This window comes from Podarcis filfolensis, assembly GCF_964270895.1.
Source record: "Podarcis filfolensis genome assembly, chromosome: 1".
Classification (NCBI taxonomy): domain Eukaryota; kingdom Metazoa; phylum Chordata; class Lepidosauria; order Squamata; family Lacertidae; genus Podarcis; species Podarcis filfolensis.
The window spans coordinates 86,045,907-86,072,485 of record NC_139604.1 but is presented as its reverse complement, the minus strand read 5'-3'; the positions used below and the strand labels follow the sequence as shown (position 1 = coordinate 86,072,485).

General features: G+C 43.9%; 1 protein-coding gene across 12 annotated transcripts in view; it reads right to left on the bottom strand.

Annotated features, from left to right (window-relative positions):
* DGKZ (diacylglycerol kinase zeta) overlaps nucleotides 1-26,579 on the bottom strand; it is a 135,877-nt gene that overhangs the window by 60,975 nt on the left and 48,323 nt on the right. The window contains exon 1 of one of the 12 annotated variants that reach the window (XM_083601406.1): nucleotides 13,945-14,039. The exons of 8 other annotated variants lie outside the window; for them this stretch is intronic. In XM_083601406.1, the coding sequence (XP_083457532.1) occupies nucleotides 13,945-14,030 (86 nt within the window). In that variant the 5' untranslated portion in view covers nucleotides 14,031-14,039. Of the gene's footprint in view, nucleotides 1-1,632; nucleotides 1,819-13,944; nucleotides 14,040-26,579 lie in introns of those variants that run through there. 3 more of the 12 variants (XM_083601409.1, XM_083601402.1, XM_083601396.1) reach the window with 3 other exon arrangements.

The following is a 26,579-nucleotide window of genomic DNA, read 5'->3' as shown; positions in this document are numbered from 1 at the left end:
AGGTTTGCTGTGGCATGGAGGAAAGTCACTTCATCCAAGCCATGGAGAGAACTGCATGACACAAACCGTTTGCCACTCTACATATAGATTGCCAGATGGCATGCTTTAAACAGGGTATAGTGTGGAACTACATCTTGTATAACATCTTCACATTTTGCCATAGCACACGGTACCTTGAGAAGACGAAAGCATTCTTAAGATACCTAAGCCCAGTCTGGAAAATTTCAGGCATAATGTTAAAAGGCAGAAGGCAGCCTTGGAAACTAAGGGTACAGTGCTAAATAGTTTGGCTAGAAGGAAGTTAACCTGTGGGAGCTCCACTTTGGGAATACAGAACCCTTGTCTCACACAAGTAAATTTAGACGAGCTTCGCCAGAGGGACTTGCTCTTTACAACTGGTCTGTGTAAGGAAAGCAGCTGTTGGTTCACAAATCCCTTGACAGAACAGAAGATGGGGAGGAATTTTTTAAGGAGTTTCTTTCATATTTTTTTCCAGCATAGAATCTGAACAGGGGAAAAAACAAGGCCCTGCTACAGTCCCAGGTCTGTGATCTACTGATAAAAAGAAAAGGCCACCACTGTCTCCCCTATGATTGGGGACAGAGACCCAGATGCAAACTCTGAAAAAAACTGCTGGGGACCCTGCTCAATAAACCACACAGGACCTCTGACACCCTTTTGCCAACCTGCTTTATTCAGCAGACTAATATCCAGTGAGGCTGCATTAAGCAGACAAGCCTGTCCTATTACTGCTGCAGCTGTCCTCACCATCTCATCCACTTGCCAGTCACACTACCATCTGGTTCACAAGACTTTTTTTTTAAGATGGTGAAGTTCTTATGGGTGACTTAACATTCGGTCCTCGTTTCTTTGCAGTGAGATGTCTGTATGAATCAACCCCCACCAGGAGCACAAAAAAATTGCTAAGGTACAGCACAATGTCAGTTTAATTGTTTTCTCCTAACCAGATAACTCAGCTTCTCCAACATGGATGCAGGTGCATACAAACACCTCACGTGTGAAAATAAAAACCCAAGGGGTAAACGCAAAAGCACACTGCCCTGTGCTAAGTTCTGTTCCCCCGCCTTGTGAAACCAAGCTCAGCACATTCCAACATATTAAAGGCAACCTTTGAAGGCTACACGACATTCAAACACAACTAGTAAATTGGCCTCACGTTTGTTGCAGTAAAATAAAAATGAAGTCACTTTGCACCTCCAGTCTCAGGAAACTCTCTCTCTTTCAAGGCCAGGTTCATAACAAAGCAGAGAGAAGATGGCAAACTCTCCCCCCAAGCTGGAAACAAAGGGGCCCCTAACTGCAAATCCCCTCAAACCTATGGTTACAAACGACACAGAACTAGCCCACAATAACACTCCCTCCGGAAGCTTCTGAAACTACTGTTGAGCAGCTTCCAACAATGTTTAACCCACCCAGCAACGGATCTCATCCTGCTCTCCTGCCATGTCTCTAGAGTCACAGGGTGAGGCTATTTCACACAGAGATCCAGCATTTCCCTTCCCGCTCTCAAAAGCGCCTCACTTCCTCACCCTGAATGGCAAACCCTAAGCAGAGAACGGTTAAACACGGGGTGGGGGAGGAAGAGGAGGGGACGGGCAGAGCCTTTGTGACCTGATCCGAAGCTGAAGGGAGAATTCTTGCAGGTGAAGAGGAGCCTGGGTAGCAGCTGCAGGAGGAAGAGAGGCTGCCAGCCCTGAAGAGATTCAGTCCTAGTTTGGAGAGAGAGGTCTCTGTTTATCCCACTGCCTCCTCCCCATGCTGCAAATCATGACAGCCCTTTTTAAAATAACCAACAGGCACTTCCTCCTACGGCTGCTATGGGGGCGGCTACCTCTAAGGGGGCGGGGAATGAAATGAGTGAGTGAGACACAAACACAAACACACTTACTGACCCCAGCTAAGTTCAGCGTTCAGACAGTCCTTGCAGAACAAGAAACACACAATAGAGCTATATTACTCAGGGGCCAACCGGCAACTTTTTATTTTATTAATTCTATCTTAACACACACACACACACACACACACACAAAGTGTCAGGGGTGAATGGCAAGAGAGCATGCAAACAATTCTAACTTCACATACACACTTTTGATTCTGAAGTATTTTATTGGTCAAACTTTTTAAAAGCGTTGCATACACATCCCTTAAAGGGGACTCAAGAGAATCCTGATCTCTTGGGAAGACACCTGCACTGACCCACTTCTGCTTCAGTAGAATTGCACTGACCCACTTTTGCAACTGCAAAAGGTCACTTTCTTCATTGCCTCATTTCCTTCCCATCCAGGCGTTTCTCTGCTTAAAGAGACCTTGCACTCAGTCATAAGCTTTGCTTATCAGTGACATATCTATCAAATAGTGCAGACAACCATATTGGACCATTAGGAAAACACCTTAGTTTTATTACTTGGTTCTAATCAGGGTACTGTGCCACTGTTGCTGCTTCAGTTACCTGAGTGAAGAGTGACAAACAGTCCCACCCACGGTAGTCAAAGCAAAGTGCCATTGAATGATATTCTACTCCATCATGATGACAACAAAAATTATTTCCCTGAGTGATTTCCCATGCAAGCTGGGAACAGCTATTGCACTTGATACAACTCGTTTAAGTTGAGCCCTTGATATCTTCTCATGTGGAATGTACATACAGATGGAACTGCCGATGGAAGGGAAGCTGATAAATTTTACAGAGGTAGATTTGCATTTCTGCTTCCTCAGCACAAATATGCACATTTTCCAGGTCTCATTTTGCACAATGTTTGTGCTATGCAGTACTGCCTCAAACTTGGACAATGGAATTATGGGAAAGGAGTCAAGAAGAATCTTACGAGTCACACCTTTACTTTGTGAAAGTGAAAGATGTGAAACACCCATGCAGGCATTAAATCAATAAGATAGTTTATTTTTGCTGCAATTAATTTGTGAATACGCTGGACACATTTTTAAAACATGTAGATGAAAGCCGCTTTCAACAAGCTTTAGTTTTCCTTTTGCCCCCCTCCCAACAAAAAGTAGATCTATCAAAGTTCACTACAATCTTCCTCTTAACCAAATAAAATACATATTACAGGATCATCATACAGGAATATATTTTAATATTTAATGAAGATAATGCTTTCTTCTCCACTGTGTAACAGAGGAATAATATGTAATTTGGAAAGCAGCCTAAAAGGGCAGACTAACCAAATATGGTTAACCACAATGCTGAGCACTCTAATTTTTAAAATCATTCATACTGTAACATGCAAATATTAAGATACTCAACTGACAGCTATTTTCAGCCCTTGAGAGAGAGAGTTACTGTGGGTTGGTGGGGGGAGCTCTTTAGCTCATGCTGGAAGTGTGCTGGCTATGCTATTTTATACTAGCATTTCCCGTAGCAAAAACAAAATAGAAATGTCAACTGCTGCAAAATGTTGCAGTATATTGAGGAAGGTAAGTTGTACCCCTCCCTATTTTCACAACAGTAGCATCCCATCTAACATGCGTAATCCTGTTCAGGGTTCCAGAAAGGCATTCCTCAAAGCAGGAAACCTACCCACCCCTCTCACCCAATTCCTATTTTTCTTTTCCAAGTGATACTGAACATTATGTGGCTACTGAACATGCTCCATCCCCATTGAGATATTTGTGGGGTAAGAAAGAACGGGTGGTACCTGCGCAAACTTTTGAGGCTCTGCTGACTACAGAAGTGGATAGCCTGGTGGAAAAGAGCAGCAAAGCGAACACCAGGGCAGCTGTGTTTCTGACACTTACCAGGAGGGAGAGAGGCTGTGAGGAGGTTGGCACAGTGTGGACACTTCAGCTATTGTAACTGCACCACACTGGCCTCCCCATCTCTTCTCCCTCCTAGTAAGTAGCAGCAACACACCAGCTGCTAAGCTAGCATTGCAGCTTTCCCAGTTATGCCAATTCCCCCCATCATTTCTCAGTGGCTCTGCTCTGACTCTGCACTGTTAGCACTCAGCAACTGTGCTCACAATTAGGAGGACTACTGTTGGGTGACCAACTCACTTTTACATGCATCTAAAATGAAACGAAACAAGCCCTTGTGTCTGGGAAGCCAAACCACGACAAGAACACCAGGCGCATGTACATAGGTGTTTGCTGTGCACCCACTTTGTATTTGCTATGTTAAATACTCTTGCTGTAAATGCAGCAAGCACATCTGCTGCAGGAAGTATGGAGTTGCCCTTATATTGAATCATTTGGCAGAGAAAAACTTGGGGCTTGGAGACTTGCTTCTTCCCATACTTTAATTACGAGATATTCATGAAATTTCCTCCCATAGTATGCAAAATAACTCAGCTGGGAAATAAATCCAGAAACTGCCCTACAGACAGTGAAACCATTCATTCATTCCAAAATGCTTTGCACACAGGCAGCACTTAGTAATTTAGAATACAGTGGTACCTCGGGTTACAGACGATTCAGGTTACAGACTCTGCTAACCCAGAAATAACACCTCAGGTTAAGAACTTTGCTTCAGGATGAGAACAGAAATCACGTAGCGGTGGTGCGGCGGCAGCAAGAGGCCCCATTAGCTAAAGTGGTACCTCAGGTTAAGAACAGTTTCAGGTTAAGAACAGACATCCAGAACGAATTAAGTTCTTAACCTGAGGTACCACTGTACACTGATGTTTAAGAAAAAGAAGAGACTATACAACACCATCTTAAGGGGGGGGCGGAGGTCACAATGCAGTTTTAGTGCAAGAAGCATGTCATATGTCACATAAGAAGCATATGTTAGCCCATCGCTTTCTGGACTGAATGCTAGCTCCACACCACACTGCTGTATCATATACAGGAGGGGGAAGCTGCCTTACTGCTGCTCTGCTGATGTATACCTAGAAAACCTAACACAGGAAGTCATAAACCAAAGTAAAAAGAGGGACTGAAGTCTCCATAGCCATGATTGTTACATACTTATGCATTAAATGGCCTCTTGGCTATGCAAATAAAGTCTATTCTATTCTATTCTACTTATGCATTAATCTGTGAAAGTGTGAAACGCCAAATGACTTTTCCAAAGCATCAAGCACATCCTTGTACACCCAAGGGGTTCTTTTTCTCCATGGCTGATACGCCTCCAGGCCCATTCTTATGCCAGCTTAAAGGAAAGGAAGCCCGAGAGTTCTGTGACAGCCCAAGATAAGAAGCAGGGGAAAGCGCACTTGTTAAAATATTATTTAAATATTAAATAAATGCTTAGTCCACCTTTCAACATTTCCAGGGCAGTTTACAGTATTATTATTATTTTACATGTTGCCCTTCCTCTGAGGATCACAGGGCAGTTTACTGTGACATCAGGTCAAAAAGCACAGTAAAATAACCAATATGCAGTAGCTGACAAAGTAAAGGGCAGCTCTAAAAACAACCACAGCAGAAATGAAAATACACCTCAGATCAACCGGAGGCTGGGAAAATAAAACTGCCTTTGCCAGGCACCTAACAGACATTTGCCAGGTGAGACACCTTTGGGAGAGGGGTCTGCAAGCAAGGTGCTACAACCAAGAAGGCCCTGTCCCTTGTTGCCACTCACATCACCTCAAAGGGGTGGGGGTGGGGGTAGCTACCTAAAGGGGGTCTGCCTCTGAGTAAGATCTTAGCCTACAAGGAGGTTGATGTGGCAGAAAACAATCCCTCCAGTCACCAAAGAAAATACTGGCTTGAAGAAAGTGATTACTCCGTTTTCTTCAGCAAAATGGGGACAAATGTAACAATCTCAACAATGCTAGAGAAAGCGTAATTTCTCTCACTTGCCTTTCAAATTCTAGCATGAAGAGAACCGAGGTCAGATAATATCATAGCAGATGCTCTGGGCAGCTGAATTACAACCCCCCCTTTTTTTAGATGCTCCAGGCCAAATGGCTTTTGGGTGAAGTTAAGGAGCAGTTCACATCCACATTCAACCATGAAGATCATGGGCTGGCCTTGAGAAAACTGCCACCTCTCAGTGGAAAAAAATGGGACAACTCCCTGAGCTTCAGGGAAGAAATATGAGACGTTGCTATTATGACACTTCTGTACTCCTCCTGCGATGAGGCTCCATTTTAATATTTTAATGTTCCATTATTTTAATGTTGTATTTTATTTTTGTTTTTAAGTTGTAATCATTAATCTTGTTTTATTATTGCTTGTAAGCCGCTCTGAGCCCGGCCTTGGCTGGGGAGGGCGGGGTATAAATAAAAAATTATCATTATTATTATTACTCCTGTATTTCAGGGGGTTAGACTAGATGATACTTGGGGATCCCTTCCAACTCTACAATTCTATGATTCAAGAGGATACTCAACGTGGGTAATGATGCTCATGGCTTTAATACAATATTTGGCAATTGCGGGCATCTCTCTTAAAATCCCAGCTGCTAAAGTGGTAGGATAAAAGTTTTAACTCACAAAAGATGCCTCTAATGCAGGCCCAGGCAAACTTGGCCCTCCAGACATTTTTGGGACTACAACTCCCATCATACCCAGCTAACAGGACCAGTGGTCAGGGATGATGGGAGCTGTAGTCCCAAAATATCTGGAGGGCCGAGTTTGCCTATGCCTGTTCTAATGCTTCATTCTTGCAATAATGTAGCTTGAAAATGTGATTTGTATGCCCCAAAAACTCAAGCGCAGAAGGGAATTTACATACCTTTGCAAAATTAACTCATAAGTTGGACCACTGAGGTTTAGGAACTTATTGCTTGAGAAAAAGAATCAACATGGCAAGAACTACCAAAGACAGTAAGTAGGTGGCAATTTTCGGTGAACAAAGTTTGTGGCAAAAGTACAATACATGTTAAAAAATCTTCACAGAGCTTTTGTTCAGTCACTTAAGCAAGGAAGTTTGAAACCAGTCCTCCAGGAAAACGGGGGGTGTTACTCAATTAAAATAAACCATGCCTGATGAGTTATATGAGATTTACTGAATTAATTGATTCTTTTATTTAGTTGTTTAAAATATTTACATCCCACCCTTAATCCAAAAATCTCAAGGCGAGGAACAATAGCTTCAATAAGGAACAAGAGCACAGAATAAGCATCGCACGAGGAGATAAAAATACAAAAACCTATCACAGATAAACCTCAGTATGAATTGCCAAATTCATAGATTAAATCTGAAATGATACATATTTCTGAAAAAAGAGAGAGGGTTATTTCAGTCCCAAGAACTAGAGAGGGCCACATTTGGCCTCCAGGTCTGAGGTTCCCCATCACTGTTTTGACAAGCGATCCATTGCAAATCACGGACTGCCCTTCCATGCAGCAGGACTGAGGTCCTGTTCTCAGAAATGCAAGAGTCATTTATGGGGACCTGATACAAGCACAGTTAAGCTACACCATACAGCTATACAAAAGTGTAATGGGAAGTAACTACACACTAGTGCCTCCTGTATTCACTATGACCTCCTGTATTCAAAGTGGAAAATTGAAAATGGCAACAGCACACTCAATGTAATGGAAGAAAGGGTCTCAAGGTATGAGTCTAAGGTAGTGATTTATTTAGTTGAAAACTTGTACCCATAAGGTGACAGCCTGCAAGTATGAAAGAAGTTCATAGAAGATTTAATATATTTAGACTGTTACAGCAAGGTGCTTATGTCAGTACTCTCATGTAGCAGATGGAGAGGTTTCTTCTATGTTGTTTATCAGCAAACAGGATAAAAACAAATTGATATATTGTGTAGCAGTAGTATATCCTCTTTTGATACCTCTCCCCTAAATTTGTAAGAGTTTACTTTCTATGAATAAAAACATATGATGAGCTTCTTTTATGAGGCAAGTAGATAATAATGAGTTGCATTCTTACCAGGCTTCACATACTGAGACTGGAGACACTACATACTGTACTTGCCCCACTGAGTCTGGGCATTGTGAAGATACATCTAAGCATGAAAATTAAACTAAACAGTATGCCATCTACTCCAAGGAGGATCCCCCCCCCGAGCAATTCTTCCAGGGGCACCCCACCCCCCAAAAACTGGATGGTTGCAATTGTTTTCACATTTCCTTGAAAGCCCTACTGAGCTCAATGTGGTGCCAAGCATGCTTAGGGGAATAAATAGGCTTCAGTCCTAAGCACATATACAGTTGTATCTTGGTTGTCGAACGGAATCCGTTCCGGAAGTCCGTTTGACTTCTGAAAATGTTCAAAAACCAAGGCACAGCTTCTGATTGGCTGCAGTGGCTTTCTGCACTCAATCAGAAGCCTCGGAAGCTGCACTGGACGTTTGGCTTCCAAAAAAGTTTGCAAACCGGAACACTTATTTCTGGCTTTGCAGGAGTTCAGGAGCCAAAACGTTTGAGTCGCAAGGCGTTCAACAACCAAGGTACGACTGTACTTGGAAGGAAAGTCTATTAAAATTAATGATAACTTGCTTCCAAATAAACTTGCATAGGCGATCAAGTGTTTAAGTGTCCATTTACGGGCATGAAGAGCTCTAGTAAAGTGAGAACACTTTCCTACTGCAAAGTCCCCTTGAATTTCAAATACTTAGGTACAGATTAAATGTTGTTTTAGACTGCACTGCAGCATTTAATAGACTGATCAATTTCAAAACTTTTATTCATCCCAGAGCTCCCCCCAAATTAACTGGATAGCAAGGTTTTTTCACAAGTATTTACAAGAATACAGTCATACCTTGGAAGTCAAACAGCTCAGTTCCCGAACTTGGAAGTGAGTGTCCCAGTTTGCGAACTATTTTTGGAAGCCGAATGTCTGACGGGACTTCCGATTGGCTGCAGAAGCTTCTTGCAGCCAATCAGAAGCCGCACTTTGGTTTTGGAAGTTGAACGGACTTCTGGAACGGATTCCGTTCGACTTCCAAGGTACAACTGTACTAGTATTTAGGGAATGCTGAATGGCAAGCACCATCTTAAAAGTGGCATCTCTCATTTTTCTCTTCCTTAGGAGAGAATGCTTCTTCTTAGATGATGCCTGCTAAGATGCCAGGCTAAGACACCTAAAAACAAAGGCAGTATGCTTCTTGCTTCAGAATTCAGATCTATTGTTCTTATCCATATGCACATTTAATTAATAAATCTTTAGTCCAGCTCTCACTTCCATACATCACTACTGGGAAAACCATAGCTTTTACTATACGGACCTTTGTTGGCAAGGTAATGTCTCTACTTTTTAAGATGCTGTCTAGGTTTGTCATTGCTTTTCTCCCAAGAAGCAGGCGTCTTTTAATTTCGTGGCTGCTGTTACCATGTGAAACACACATAGCCCCTTCATTTACAGAAAGCAAAATGGTTTTATTTTAACTGTTCCCCAAGATTATAGACAGAGGTTCTGAGATTACAACTGCAAGCTCCTTTAGTACTAAAGGAGCTCCAAGGAGTTGCAGGAGCTCTCATGCATGGTTCATTGGTGGTTTCCTATCTAGGCAACTAAGAGGGTTGTGCCTGCTTAGCTTCACCAGCACCACTGCATTACATGCCATTGTCGGTATTCCTGCATTGCAGGGTGATGGACTCAATGACCCTTGGGGTTTCTTCAAACTCTACTGTTCTATTATTTTATGATCTACTATTTAGCTAGGGAAATTTCAACACCATTTCTTCTTGGGCATCAAATCTTATTGGGAAATATATTTTTTTCAGGGAGGCTTGTTCTCTGAGCTAATCTAATTCCTCAACATACTTCTGGGATACTGCTATAGGAAATACCGTATTTTTCGCCCTATAGGACGCACTTTTCCCCCTCCAAAAATGAAGGGGAAATGTGTGTGCGTCCTATGGGGCGAATGCAGGCTTTCGCTGAAGCCTGGAGAGCGAGGGGGGTCGGTGCGCACCGACCCCTCTCGCTCTCCAGGATTCAGGAAGCTATCCGCTAGCCGTGGGAGACGCGGCTCTCCCATGGCTAGCGGAGAGCTTGCCGGCACCCAGAAGCTTGGGGCGCGCTGGGCTCAGCACGCCCCAAGCTTCGGGCTTCGTGCAGCACTCCGCTAGCTGTGGGAGAGCTGCGCGACTTCGCGCAGCTCTCCCACGGCTTGCGGATAGCAGCCTGTTCTGGGGGCTGGGGTCGGGGGAAGCTCGGGCTTCCCCCGCCCCAGCCCCGCACCTGGGGGGGAAATAATTTTTTTTCCTTTATTTCCCCCCCAAAAAACTAGGAGCGTCCTATGGGCCGGTGCATCCTATGGGGCGAAAAATAGGGTATTAGATGCTGACATCCCTTGTACAGTTCCTGGAAGTGTCTGTTAGCAATACCTAACAGCTGCTGCAACTCCTGGTGCTACAGGGTTAACAATATCTATGCAGCAAGAGAGAGAGAGAGTTCTCAGTAGGGAGGCTAGCAAGCTCTCATTAATGGCTTCCCTTTTTAAATGAACTTCCCCTGAGCGCAAAGCTGAGTGTCAGAAAAAGCAGGGTAGAAGCTAATGAGTAAATGCTATGGAGGGTTCTGTGCTCTACAAAGGCACTAAACAGCAGCCTCCTCCTCTCTTCCCAGGGAAGTCTCTACAGGGCTCCATTCCCAAATGGACAATTATGACAATGCTCTGTTTCTATTAGGTGGGGGGGGGGGGAGGGGAGGAGACCAGGGAAGAGAGATACCTGCTTGCAAATATTCAAAGAGAAGCAATTCCTAATGAAATTAACTATTTACTGTGTGCGTGCGCACACACACAAAAATCAGACTGCTGGGCTGGGGCAGTGTTTCTCAGGAGAGTATGCTGTAAAAGCCTTATCACTGGGTACACTTTAAAAGCTAGTGTTTGAAAAGGGGCCCATTTCTAACATATGTCTGCATTAGAAGGAGGATCACATATTCCCCCTGGTGTTTAAAGTTCAGTACCACATCTCCCAAGCTGCTCTCAAGATCAAAGTAGCTAGGCTACTAGCTACTATAGAGTGTGACAACTCTATAATGAAGGGATAGGAAACCTGTGGCCCTCCAGAGATTGTTGGATCACAGCTCCCCATCACCCCAGACCACTGACCATGCTAACTAGAGAGTTGTATTGGGTTCGTATTGGGTTAACTTTTGCTGGTGAAAGAGAACACAGGATTTTGACATGCATCAAACAACTTTTCTGATGGCATCATATCCGTTCCTTTTCTGGCCAACAGTAAGAGAAGGGATTTTGCACAGGGAAAACACTCATCTTCCAGCAGAGTGGCCATTTTTGTTCGTTGTTTTTTCTGCACAATTTCGCTTAAACCTATGGATTCCTTAGGCTCATTGAGAATATTGCAATTTGGATTATGGGGTTTACAAACAGCATCAGGTTTTTTTAAAAATAATAAATGTTTTGTTGGAAAAATGTTTACAAATATCAATTATTCCTGGGGATAAGTTAGCTGTGAACTTTTCACAAATTTAGTTTCTCTCAGAGTATACACAAAATGGCAACCCCAACTGTCCTCATCCACCCAGAGGAGTGACATAAAGTATTAGAGAGTGAACAGGAAGCTTGAGACTCCCGCCTTTCACATCTAACAGAGGATAAAGAAAAAAACCAGAGACTCATTTCTGTTGATAACCTTCTGTGAAGATGGAAAACTTATATGACTTCACCCACTAAACATCTACCAAGAAAAGCAAGGCTATTATGAAACTGTGAATTCAGATCAGCCCCCTTGGGATGGACATCAGTATAGTCACACTGCTCTTCACTGCTGGCAGGAAATTTTACAATGTTCATATTGTCTAGGTACAATAATAACAATCTTCTCAGTGGGATGCAGAATAGTCAATAAAATGCACACCCCACAAAATATTTAAAATGCATGCCCCCCTAACCCATCAAGATTCATAATTGTTTGAAAACAACTGTTATTGGATGGGGGAATAGATCTTGGTCCATGCAACAATATTAATTGTAGCCACTAAGGACAAAGACATTATATTATGGTTGTTCATGTTTTACAATGTCCACAATTAACATTAATTATCACACAGGGCCTGGTGAGCTGAACCCAAGGACACTAAAGAAGCTTCCTGGTGTAATCCCAGAGCCTCTCTAAACATTCTTGGAGAACAGTTGAGGTCCCTGCAGACCAGAGGCAGGCAAATGTTATCCCCATCTTCAAGAAGGGTGGGGGGAGACAGCCAAGGTGACTACTGACTAGTCAGCCTGTGGACCCATCATTGTTCAACATCTTTATAAATTACTTGGATGAAGGAATTGAGGGGATGCTCATCAAATTTGCAGATGACACCAGACTGTGAGGGGTAGCTAATGCCACAGAAGACAGAATCGGGATTCAAGATGACCTTAGCAGACTGGAGAACTGGGTCCAAACTAACAGAATGAATTTCAAATGTAGGGTTCTATACGTGGGCAGGAAGAATCAGCTGCACAAATATAAGATGGGGGACACCTGGATTGCTAGTAGTACATGTGGAAAGGATGTAAGGGTCTGTAGCAGACCACAAGCTTACCATGAGTCAACAGCGTGATGCAGCAGGAGCAGCAGCAAAAAACACACACAACCTAATGCTATTCTAGGCTGCACCAACAGAAAGGTAGTGTCCTGATCAAGGGAAGTAATAGTCCCTATCTATTCTGCCTTGGTCAGATCGCACGTGGAGTACTGTGTCCAGTTCTGGGCACCACAGTTTAAGAAAGATATTGACAAACTGGAACATGTGCAGAGGAGGGTGACCAAGATGATAAAGAGTCTGGAAACCAAGCCTTATGAGAAATGGTTGAGGGAGCTGGGTATGTATAGACTGGAAAAGAGGAGACTGAGAGGAGATATGATAGCCATCTTCAACTATCTAAAGGGTTGTCACATGGAAGATGGAGCAAGATTGTTTTCTCCTGCTCCAGAGGGTAGGACCCAAACCAATGGATTTAAGTTACAAGAAAGGAGATTCTGACTAATCATCAGGAAGAACTTTCTGAGAGTAAGAGATGTTCAACCGTGGAACCTTGGAAGGTGGTGGACTCTCCCTCCTTGGAGGTTTTTAAGCAGAGGTTGGATGGCCATCTGTCATGGATGTTTTAGCTGAGATTCCTGCATTTCAGGGGGTTGGACTAGAAGATGACCCTCAGCATTACCTCCAACACTACAATTCTATAATTCTATAATTCTATAATTCTAATATGCTTGGTATTGCTAAGGGGAAAACTAAGTAGCTGAGAATTAAGTGGCAACTCCAAGCAGACCTCTCCGGGTTCAGCTGGCCCACCCGCCAGTGTCAGTCATTTATGGGAAAGCCTCACTCGGTAAGGTCATTTCGAAGAGATAAATTTCACTCTGTACACATAGACATGAGGTTCCAGATTTGCATGTTCAAGCACCGAACGCTGCTCCCTGGCACAAAGGTTAGTGACTCATGCAGACCCAGTAAGCAGCCTTTGTTTCAGAGGCCCCCATTAGCTCTAGCAGGGTGAGATGTAGGCGGAAAAGCAACCTTTGCTCAGCCGTAGACGGAGCTGCAGCCCTTCAGCACCACAGAGCTTGGGCAAGCTAGAAAAAGACCACATACCGTATTTTTCGCCCTATAGGACGCACTTTTCCCCCTCCAAAAATAAAGGGGAAATGTGTGTGCGTCCTATGGGGCGAATGCAGGCTTTCGCTGAAGCCTGGAGAGCGAGAGGCGTCGGTGCGCCGACATCTCTCGCTCTCCAGGCTCCAGGAAGCTAGCCGCAAGCCTTGCATGCCCGGGGGGAGTTCCCCCGGGAGCGCAAGGCTTGCGGGCAGCAGCCTGAGGCGCGGAGCACGGGGCGCCCTCCGGAGGACGTCCCGTGCTTCGCTCAGGTGTCCGCAGCCTGCCCCCGGCGCATGGGGCGCCCTGAAGCAGAGCGCCCCTCGCGCCGGGCAGACATCGGCCAGCCCCACAAGCTCGGGGGACAGCCGGAAGGCGCAGCGCCGCCATCCCACTGTTCCCCGACCTGGTTTGGGGGGGGGAAATAAAGGAAAAAAATTTCCCTTTATTTCCCCCCCAAAAAAGTTGGTGCATCCTATGGGACGAAAAATACGGTACTTATATAGTGCCGGCCTGTGCTTTATCCTGTGGACTCCCCCATCAGCCAGATTGGCTGCCCTGGTGGCAAGGCCGGACATCACCATGGGACAGATGGAGTCTGGGGATACAAAGACAGTGGTCAGCAAGACCCAGCCATGCCCATGTCTAAGAGAAAAAGCTTTCCTTTCTTACCCTTTGTTCTGCCTCTACTTACTACAGCGGACGTATTGCACCTCTCCCTAGACAAAAAGTTGAATGCCAATGACACGTTTATGGAGTACAGAACAGCACTCAGAGCAAACAGCAATGCCCTCATATAGGCAGACAATCCTTTTTCCCTTTCTGAAGTCACAAAAGGCAACTCTTCTCCTAAGCAGACCCAGAGACCACCACCTATCCAGAGAACACTGTCTCTAACATCACTTTGGGCTCTACATTCAAAGTGTGAATGTAAAAGCATAAGAAGAGCCCTGTTGGATCAGACAAAAGGCCCATCTAGCCCAGCATTCTCTTTGGCCCATTAACCAAACTAGATGCCTCTGGGAAGCCTACAAGGTCAACAGCCCTCTCCCATTGTCCTCCAGCAACTGATACTCAGAGACCCTTGAATTTTAAGGGGGTGCACATAGCCATCGTGGCTAGTAGCCATAGATAGCCTTATCCTCCATGAATTTATCTAACCCCCCCTTTAAAGCCATCTAAGTCTGTGGCCATCGCTACATCTCATGGCGCTGAATGCCGTAAGAACTATGTGCCATGTGAAGAAGGACTTCCTTTCATCTGTCTTCAGCAACGCATGAAATTTGGCTTTCCTATGTAGTTGCACAAATCACAGCACCTCTGTAGATGCAATGGCCTATTAATGATCCAAAACTATCCGACATTAATGGTGGTGATCCTCGTTTGCCGAAAAATAGGCTACTTAATTCAGAACAAGGCTGGGATCGACATCCACCAAGGAAAATTCAGTACATACCAGACTGGAAAATTAACTGATTCTTGTACCTAACTTAATTATTGGCACAATGAGGTTTGAGGGCCATAAATATACACGTTCTGTATGAAAGTTTTCGGCAATTGGTCAACCTTAGGCCGGTGGGCCAAATGCGGTCCCTCTAGGCCTCTCTATCCAGACCATGGGACATTCCCAGGCCACGCACCCCTCCCCAGGCTATCCTCTTTACTGGTCCTGCTCTGTGCCCTCCTTGAGTTCCACCAACCTGCACAGTCAGAAGGATCACTAGGGGCAAAGATGCCTTAAAATTTATTAAGATCATCTGATTGATTAAAAAGGTGTCCCCGATAAAATCAGACAGCAGATTTTTTAAAAAATTAAATATCTACCCATACTGCACAGGATTTACATACTGCTTGACCATCAAAAACCATTTAGCCATCAAAACAGGCCAAACCTTACGCCAAAGAATAAACGGACATAAATCGGACATCAAGAATCACAAGACAGAGAAACCAGTAGGAGAACACTTCAATCTCCCAGGACATTCTATACAAGATCTCAAAGTAGCTGTATTACTACAAAGGAATTTCAGAAATAGACTGGAAAGAGAAGCTGCTGAATTGCAACTCATTACCAAACTTAAAACCATGGAGAGACCTGGTCTGAACAAAGACATTGGATTCTTATCTCATTATACATGACAAAGCCATTTTTCACCTTCTCACCCCTTGCTTTTTCCTGTAAGACCTATTGCCGTCGTTAAGAGTCGTCAACAGGCTCATCACAGCTATCTGCCAATCACCCATTCCCACCACCCTTCTGAGTAATACCCCTCCCCACCTTCTCACTATATAGAAGGATCTGGCAACTTCTGTTTCAGTGTATCTGAAGAAGTGTGCATGCACACGAAAGCTCATACCAAGAACTAACTTAGTTGGTCTTTAAGGTGCTACTGGAAGGAAAAAAAAATTTTTCCCATCAAAACATGTAATCTATTTACCTAAAAAAACAGAATTAAAATGTCGATGAAATCAGGTATGTATTAAAAACAAGCTGACCTAAAAAAATTCAAAAGACAAATTTATGTAAAATCACAGCAGTTTAAAAATATAGAGAGACATAATAATTACATGTTAGAATTCATGTCTTGGTAGGCTTGCCAAAACAGGCACCAAAAACAATACATCAAAGGTGCTTGCCTAATATCAATGAGCAGGGCGTTCTAGGGTGTAGGTAGTGATGGTGATGCCTTTTTTTTGAAAGATGAAAACAATGGGTGGCAGGTACCAGCTTAAAAGAGGCATCATTCACTGCCCCTTCTCACAAGCAGAAGGGAATTCCTTTCCTGTAACAGCACTCACTACAAAGTGTGCACGCACCATATAAAACCCAAAATATGAAGGGGTTTTTGTCATAGTTATCGCTACAACCGATGATTACAGCTTCCAATCTTTAATCAACAATGGAGCTGTTTAACATACGGTGCTTGAGCTAACTGGATGCCCCATGGTGTTTCGCCACTAGTTATCCTGGCACATGGCAATGGTGAGCGAGGCAGAATAAATGCAAGACGTGTTTCTCACCACCAGGTGGAGTCACCTCCCTAACTAGCCAGAGGCAAGTATCATCATCCGCTGGCTTTGTCAACACTTTCCAAACATCTCCTAGTGTGTGTGACCCAGATACTTCAGAGCAAAGCTCAGTGAGGAGAGTCAGGTGGCAGATCTAACAGGGAAAGCTGCATCACACTCCCCTCTCCTGATCACTACACCAGCCTGTCTCCTGGCACTCATCGGCAGCGACTCACCTTGGCAGCTAGACACAGATATTGATTTGTAATTTAAATACGTTGCAGAAAGGCTCCAGGCATACACTGCACTAAACTGACCCTGAAGCTTTGTTTAATCAGGACTTTAGAGAGAGAGAGAGAGAGAGAGAGAGAGAGAGAGAGAGAGAGAGAGAGAAAGAGAGTTTAATTAATAAATACCCAAAGTTCCATATGTGGACAAGGGTGGTAAGACAACAAGCAGACTTGTTTAATACCGATACATTATCAAGGCAATTCCTTCTGTGCAGCAACAGGAGCTAATTAGCTATTTTAGAAAGCAAAAATAGATTTAAAAAGAGGTCTCATTTAAATTCTCCGCCTGCAAACGACATTCAAAACTTCAGGAAAGGTGCACAGAGCACTGTTCCTTAGAAGGGGAGGAGGGAGCAGAACCTTCAACGCACCAGCCCCTCTGAGTAATTTTGATCTAGAAGATGATAAAGAAGAGCTCCTTTTTCTCCTGACAATGAGACCTTTGAAAATTTAGCTCTTGGTTTCCCTTTGGGCAAGCGTTCTTCCCTTTAAAAACTCTGTGGGGTTGAGTTTTGTGGCTTTACGTAATCGACCAGCACCCAGATCATTCAAAACATAAACCATAGGCCCAATATCCACTTATTCCCTGTGGTGACCTGAGCACCCTTAGCCTCTAACAACTATATTCCAGTCTACATCTGTATTTGAACTATTTTAATGTGTGTGTTTTTAAATACGCGACTTTTTAAAGTTGTTTCATATATGGAAGTGTTTTTAATAGTTTTATCCTTTTCTTGTTTTCTGGTTGTCACTGTTCTACCTGTTTCATAACTGTATACTGTACTTCACTGTTGTAACCCACTCTGGAACATTATAGCAAAGGGCAAAGTGAGAAATCTGATAAAATAAATTAACAAGAGAAAGACTGCAACACTCTTAGTTCCAACTTACCGAATAAATAATGGACCCCAGGGGGGGAAAGATGAAAATGTTCTAGTTCCTGTCTGACTGAACCTCCAAATACAGAGACCTCCAGGCCTCAAAGTCAACCCTAGACTTATCATCTGCATTTTAGCTCTGTAAGAAGCCACCTCAAAGCCAGCTGCCTGGACCAATTCTTAAAAATAACTGCACAATCCTACTGGAGGACAAAGCCAGACAGATTGTGGGCCCAGAATCCTGATGGCCAGTGCCGGTGTCACTTCCTGTGTGAAGTAAAGAATGACATTGGAACAGAGTTGGAACAGTGACATTAGACAAAACAAAGCAAAAAAATTTTAAAGAAGAAGCACCCCAGCATTAATAATATTCTAAAGAAGTGATGTGGGCTTTCCAGAAAATTTTCACCTGGAAAGTTTTCCAGAGCAAATTAGGATAATTTGCATTGTGTAATTTGCATTGGGGGGGAATTCTGATGCCCTAGATAGTGATCTAAATTAGTGTGTTGACTTCACTTGCATTTAGCAAACGAAGGTAAACACTCTGAAGTTGCCAAGCTTGGTTAATGTTCTATTTTCAAATGCCATCCATTCATTGTGAAATGGAAAATTTTCCATGGAAAAATTTAGCACTGGAAAATTTTCTGCACATCATTGTTCTAAAAGGTTGAATGAAGAGCAAAGAGCTGGAAGGGGAAGCAAACAAGGGAATGGCCACAGAAATTAAAGTTGAGGTGATCAATCAACTTCAAAGCTTACAACAGGTTTCATATGCTTCTGTAAGGCAAGGTAAAGGAGCAGTGGCCTCAATAATCGCAAGAATTTTTGGCATGATGGAGAACTAGATACCTGAAACTGAACAACGAAGACTAGCGAGCAGTGATACCTGCCAAGATCCAGCATGTGTGAATCCAAGCTAGACTAAAGAGTGTAAATCATAGCAAGCTGGCCACATTATTCCTGTAAGTGATTTATGGGCCTGCTGCCAGAGCAGGTGAGAGGTCAAAACACATTATAAAAACACATCAGGTGCTTTGTTTCATTTAAGTAAGTCTCTTTTTAGAGCAGGGTGGAGAACCGGCAGTCCTCAGACTAGTTTCATGTGGCCAGCAGGAAGCAAGTTGCTATGCAATCCTGCAATGATACAAACTTCACCCACTTTTGGCTCTGGCTATGACCACCATCAGAGGGAGGCGGGTGGCGCTGTGGGTTAAACCACAGAGCCTAGGACTTGCCAATCAGAAGGTCGGCGGTTCAAATCCCTGCGATGTGGTGAGCTCCCATTGCTCGGTCCCTGCTCCTGCCAACCTAGCAGTTCGAAAGCACGTCAAAGTGCAAGTATATAAATAAGTACCGCTCTGGCGGGAAGCTAAACAGCGTTTCCGTGCGCTGCTCTGGTTTGCCAGAAGCGGCTTAGTCATGCTGGCCACATGACCTGGAAGCTGTACGCCGGCTCCCTTGGCCAATAAAGCGAGATGAGCGCCACAACCCCAGAGTCGGCCACGACTGGACCTAATGGTCAGAGGTCCCTTCACCTTTACGACCACCATCAAGAGCAGCCCCCCCCCCACACATACATTTCCTGAGGGCCAAACTATCCTTCATAGGAAAAAAGGACTTCCTAAGGCAAGAAGGTTGCTTTAGAGAGACAAACTGTTTGCATGTTTTGGCCCTGTGTCACTGGTGACCATGAGCCAAACCGCACAGCCACTGTTAGATGCTACTCTTATCCCAGCCAGGATCTATTCAAGTCTTCCACTTCCCTTCTCTACAGTGAAACCACTCACTAAGCTCTGTAGTGTGAGAGCTCGGCCCATGCAGCTTCTTTCAATCTGCATCTCAAAGTAGCCCTCTCAGGGTAAGGCTGCCTCCAGAAACTGATCTTGGCATAGCTGTGCATTTGCTCCATGTGCACATGTTCCACGGAAGGAGCAGTATCCTGAATACCAATGGCTGGAAACTACCAGAGGGGAGAGTGCTGTTGTGCTCATGTCCTGCTTGCAGACTTCCCGCGAGTAGCTGGTAGGCCCCTGTGAGAACAGGATGCTGGACTAGATGGGCCATTGACCTGATCCAGCATTATCTTCAATAACTCCCCCTACAGATACACACACAGACACAGACACAGACACAGCAATATGCAGCTCTCTTTTTCCAGGGGTGGATGGGTGCTATCTAGGGATCTTCTATCAAGATAATTCTGTTTTGAGATCAAAACATTTTTCCACCACTCAAAACTTCAGTAATCTAACTGAAAATATGGTTAACCATCCCACCCATGAGAAATATGATGGTGTTCACACAAAACACACGTATTAGACATTACCTGTGACATATACTCATTATATCCGGATAGCTTAGTTGGCTAAACGCAGGGATCAGCAAACTTTTTCAGCGGGGGCCGGTCTACTGTCCCTCAGACCTTGTGGAGGGCCGGACTATATTTGGGGGGGGGGGGGAATGAAAAAATTCCTATGCCCCACAAATAACCCAGAGATGCATTTTAAATAAAAGCACACATTCTACTCATGTAAAAACATGCTGATTCCCAGACCGTCCGTAGGCCAGATTTAGAAGGTGATTGGGCCGGATCCGGCCCCTGGGCCTTAGTTTGGCTACCCATGGGCTAGAGCATGGCGCCGATAAGGCCAAAGTTGCACATTTGATCCCCATTTGGGACAGCTGCATATTTCTGCATTGCAGGAGGTTGTAGCAGATGATCCTCAGGGCCTTTCCCAACTCTACAATTCTATAATTCTATGACTAATGCCTGCACCATAGGTTTAGAAATAAAAAATTAAAAATAAACCTTTTAGTGGCTGAGTACCCCCAGCATTTGTGTAGCCCTTTAATCAGATCACATTTAGCAATTCCCTGACTGGATTTTGGAATTTGTCTTACAATGCATGATTATGGCGACAGAAGGAAAAGAGGCCTGGTTAACATCCTCTGAGATTAAGTTTTGGGGGAAGAGCAAACGACACAGCCAACTCTGACTACTTTGAAGGGGTGTTACTGCATTAGTAATACCCTCTAGCTGGTATTTTGACAATTTAGTTCCATAAATTAAAGAGCTCCATCCTGCCATACTATATGTGAAGATCAGTAATTAGCTGGGAATACTTGTTTTTATGCATTCTGCATCTGATGTGCTTTGACTACTGCTTTCTTTCCAAATAAGCCCTGCTAAATGTATTCTGTTTTGCTGTGAGATCCCGATTTAAATCATACCCAAAGGTTTGCGAGAGTGGGACAACGGCTGCTTTTAAACCTGTCTACCGGCAGTATCCCAAAGGCGAACCTGAAAGCCAAGTATACTTCCCCAGACTATGGGGCAAACTATGCTTTTGGGTGGCGACCCCACACGGTCGGCGGCTAAGCAGCTTAGTGCAGAATCAGGACAGCTCAAGGCAGCAGCCACTAGTGGCGGGAGAAGATGCGATTCAAATAATCCGATTGAGAAAGAACTTTCACATGAAGCAGGCAAGCGAATGGCTTGACACACACTCCCCTCCCTCTCCCGTGCTGTGGGCAAAGGGGGCGGGTGATCTGTAAGCTTCAGCACTTGGCAGCCTACACAAAAAGATCAGTCGCTAGATACCGGGATCTCCCCCACCCACTCTTCCTTCAAGATAAGGGCCTCAAACCACCTTGGAGCTGGCTCTTGAGTACACTCTAGATAGTAGGCCTCGTGCCATCCTACAAGTGGGCTTCCTAGGTCCAGATAGGATGAAATGTTGACATCAGCTAGGGAAGGTGAGGGAGGCCTTTGGTAGTGCCAGGGCCCTGGGAAGTAAATGCGTATCTGGGCTACAGTCGTATTGTCACAAAAATAACGAAGTTAGCACTAGATATCAAAATCAGCGGGGGCGGGGGAGGAAAGGAGTAGAGGCAAACCTCAAAAGGTGCTGTGAAAATGTTTATTAGAGTAGTGGTGTAACAGCGGCAACATTAATTTCATACCTCCTGCAAAGTTTTTTTTCTTGAGGGTGTACACTCCAAAAGAGAGAGAGAGAGAAAGAGAGAGAGAGAGAGAGAAACCTCCCCATGTAGGAAATGTGGAATTATTATTGCCTCTAATGAAGATCTTTATCTGCAATAAACCCAGATGCCAACTTTGCTGCCACATACACCCGGACAACACCATTACTGGCCCCAACAACATCACACATACCATCTCGGGACTATTTAATTGCTCATCGTCTAACATTGTATATGCCATCAAATGCCAACAGTGTCCTTCAGCTCTCTATATTGGACAAACAGGCCAAACCTTACGCCAAAGAATAAACGGACATAAATCAGACATCAAGAATCACAAGACAGAGAAACCAGTAGGAGAACACTTCAATCTCCCAGGACATTCTATACAAGATGTCAAAGTAGCTGTATTACTACAAAGGAATTTCAGAAATAGACTGGAAAGAGAAGTTGCTGAATTGCAACTCATTACCAAACTTAAAACCATGGAGAGACCTGGTCTGAACAAAGACATTGGATTCTTATCTCATTATACATGACAAAGCCATTTTTCACCTTCTCACCCCTTGCTTTTTCCTGTAAGACCTATTGCAGTCGTTAAGAGTCGTCAACAGGCTCATCACAGCTATCTGCCAATCACCCATTCCCACCACCCTTCTGAGTAATACCCCTCCCCACCTTCTCACTATATAGAAGGATCTGGAAACTTCTGTTTCAGTGTATCTGAAGAAGTGTGCATGCACACGAAAGCTCATACCAAGAACTAACTTAGTTGGTCTTTAAGGTGCTACTGGAAAGAATTTTGTTTGTTTGTTTGTTTTGAAGATCTTTATGTTAGACTAAAAACCTCATCAGGTGCTGCAAACTTTCTGGAGAACCTCTGTGACAAAACAGCATCCTTTGAGGTTCCCCTCTCTTTTTCTTCCTAAATTGTCAGCCGTGTACAGGCTCCCACAGCAGCTGAACAAACTTGGTTGTTTGTGGCAACAACTTTTTCTTTGTGTATGTGCTTGGAGGGCAGGGAATGGGCCATTTGCACAGCTGCAGCTCCAAGTTCCACCTGTGTTTCCAGAGCAACAGTGGTAAGTCTTGGGGCTTACAAAAGACAGAAGGTCTTGGATTGGAGAAGCCAGCGTCTCCAGCCAACGCAGATGACCACATCGGCAGTACCGATGGACTTGCTTCATTCCACGTCGGCTTGCATCTGTGTGGCATCTTGTGATCAGCTCCATTAGTTACCATAACAGAATCACATCCTCTGCCTGGTATGTAATTAGAGTGACCCGTGTCATTTCCCCCACGCACAAAACTTTCCCCTGAGCTGCACAGATCTTCTGCCTACACAGATTTGTTTTCTTAAAAAACATCCTACCATGAATCGCCTCGTCCTCCCAGTATTTCCTACTCAGCTGCTCATCACGGTGTGTACTGGGGCTGAATATGTACAACCATGAAAGATATAAATCAAAATTTGCCTGACCATAACTCTTTTTTTAGCCACATACTGATGCAGGGACTTCCGCCTACAATTGTTCTGCAATGTATTTAAGCTGAAGTGGAGAAATTTGTCTGCCCCAAATATGTTTCAATTGTATGGAGTGTGTGCAAGCTGTATAGTGTGCATATAGGAGATTCATACATGGAAGTTTTGAATCTGCCATACAGAGAATCTCAGCTTTTTTAAAAAAAAAAGTTTCTAGTCCACATGACTGTAATCTGATACTCAAAAGTAGTTGGACGGTGACTAGTGAAAAATCAGAACTCAGAGGAGGGCAAACAGGTTGGATTACAGCAATGTGTTACATATGGGGCTGCCTCTGAAGACGGTTTGGAAACTTCAGCTGGTTCAAAATGCAATGGTCAGATTGTTCACTAGAACAAGACGGTTTGAGCATATGACACCAATCCTGGCACAAGCTGCAGATTAGTTTCTGGGCCCAATTCAAAGTGCTGGTGTTGACCTATAAAGACTTACACAGCAAAAGACCTTAATATCTTAAGGACCACCTCTCCCCATACAAACAGCCCTGGACACTGCGCTTGTTACCTGAGGCCCTTCTCTATGTCCTCCATTCCAGAGAGGTTCAGAGGGTGACAACAAGAAAAAAATCCTTTTCTGTGGTGGCTCCCCGATTGTGGAATGCTCTCCTCAAGAGAGGCTCACCTGGTGCCATCATAACATGTCTTTACATGCCAGGCAAAACCATTCCTCTTTAACCCAGACCTATGGCTGTTAAATAACCCATAGCCTGTGAAAGTGTGGAGGAGAGGACTGTTACTATTAATATTATTTAGCTATTAGGCTGTCTATCACCATGCTTTTTACTATGGTTTTATTTTTTAATAATTAATTTTTTGTAATTTTTTCTAATGTTGTACACTGCCCCGAGATCTTTTGATAAAGGGTGGTATACAAACTGAGTAACTAAAAATAAATAACATAACATAACGCACAGATACTGCAGGTCACATGGACGGGAAGTCCACTTCAGTCCAAGTGCCTACCAGTCATACACTCCTAGCACAAGCCTGCTCCTGGATCTGAACCTTTGAAGACTGCCATTGCGAAACCACTGAAAAGGAAAGGAAAAAAGAAGTGGCTGTCCAGATTGTTCTCTCCAACCCCTGGAGAGGGCCTCAGAACAGCATTTATTGGAATACACCCACGTCCAGGTCTGTGACCATATTTGTATCATGACTAAAGCTTGCCATTAGCTGGCACTGCCAGGAATAGCTTAAGAAGAAGTGCATTAAGAGCTCAGCAGTGACCATTAGCAATGGCAGGAGATGGTCTGCAGGGCATCCAGAAAGCATTTCAAAATGCTTGCAAGAGCAAGAAAGAGCAGGTGTGAATGTAAGCACATGTAAGGGGAGGCAGGGTTAGAGCTGGAATGCCTGATTGATTCCAAACACACACACACACACACACACACACACACACACTTCCTTTAGCAATGGTTAGGGGGTTGAAAGTATTGCTGCCTGAACAACAGAAATCAGACTCCTCTGGTGTTTGGAAAACGTTCAGTCTGTTAGACCATCTGGTAAGTCCTTTGGGACAAAAAATGTGATTTCTGCTGCCGCCTACAAACTATAGCAGATACATCAACACAAGGACATGTGCAAAACAAAGGCAGGCTCTCTGAAAATGGAAGCAGATAATGAAATAAAAGATAGCTGATGTCATTCACTACATGAACCTAAGCCTCTTGGACTAGGAAGATCACCTTGCATACCATGTAGGGCAGCTGTTCCGAGCTTCATAGAAGCAATGGTGGTAGTGGTAGACAACAAATGCCTCAAACAAAAGGAACAATACAGAAAGATTGAAATATAACAAGCAATTATTGGTATAGTCATAAACTAAGGAGAAAAGACTGCCCAAATTATGTAATGAAAACATGATTCAGGCAGAGACCCTTTCTGTACTGTTCTTTGCAAGAAAGTGAGAAAGGAGTCTGACAGTTTTAACAAAGACTTTGGCAGCGGCAGAAGTGAGGGCTGCAATAAGTGTTCAGCTACAAAAAAAAGGGAAAACTTGCAAAGACTCAGTTTGGATGCACAGCACTCGTAAGATGAACATATACTAGAGGAGGGGCAGGCAACCTAAGGCCCGGGGGCTGGATGCGGCCCAATCGCCTTCTCAATCCGGCCCGTGGATGTTCTGGGAATCAGCGTGTTTTTACATGAATAGAATGTGTCCTTTTATTTAAAATATATCTCTGAGTTATTTGTGGGGCCTGCCTGGTATTTTTACATGAGTAGAATGTGTGCTTTTATTTAAAATGCATCTCTGGGTTATTTGTGGGGCACAGGAATTCGTTCACTTTTCCCCCTCCAAAATATAGTCCAGCCCACCACATGGTCTGAGGGACGGTGGACCGGCCCACAGCTGAAAAAGGTTGCTGACCCTTGTACTAGAGTTTTCTAGGGTGCCTGCACTGTGAGAGAACCTGTACTGCATGCAAAGTCACTTTAACCAAACCAAATCAGAGCATTCCACTAAATTTATCCAGGACAGGAAAGGCTAGGGCAGTAGGCTGCTAAAGTAAAATTTTGCCCAAGATGGTCAGGCACAGATTTTCCTGTATTTAATATTTTCCAAAGCACATGAGCCTGATGAAAGGTTCTGTCTTAAAACACAGGAAATAAGACTAAGTCTTCAACCAGCCTGAGGATATTGCAGGAAACAGGACAAGCCTCTCACACACAGCAGATAGCAGTCGTGACAGTCCTTTTCTAAAAGGCAAACTGAATTCTGCGCTGGAAACTCTGCATTTAATAGCAACTTGTAACCGATACTTTTACTTAGCAGATATTTTTAATCCAACAAAGTGTGAAAGGAGGACGGTTAACATTACAACACAGCCCACACGTCTGATTCAGTGCTATATTCAATTCAGCTTATGCTGTCCCATATTATCAGCATGCCATATATTTTCCTTTATTGGGCAAAAAGTAAGACTTGCTGTGTGGCTTTTGTTTTACCACCCTGCCTTACTATCAGCATGAGCCCCAAAATAATTCTCTGAGTAATTTTTCCCAGTTCACCAAAAGGCCTATATAGGATTATTATTTTTATCATTTTTGTCCTCTGGAAATAAACACAAGATATATGCATGCATGTGAAGATGGGGATAATTATGCATTTTTCATATTCACTAAGCATGCAGCAAAACGGTGGGCACAGATGGATGAATAGCAGACAGGCACTCTCCAATGGCCCAGTCACCATTTGGCATCCATCTTGCCGTATGTTCCACAGACATACATGTTCCCAAAATCCAGCCCTCTGTTGAGATCTCAGGAAACTCTGAACATGGAAAAGCTTTAGAAGCTAAAGAGTTGGTTTTCTGCAGCCACAGAAAACCAGTGATGCTACAGCAGAGTCCATCAACGTGGTGCCCGCCAGATGTTGGAAGCTGAGGTATTGTTTAGGGGTTTTTGCTTTCGGTTGTTGCTGCTTATATTTTGT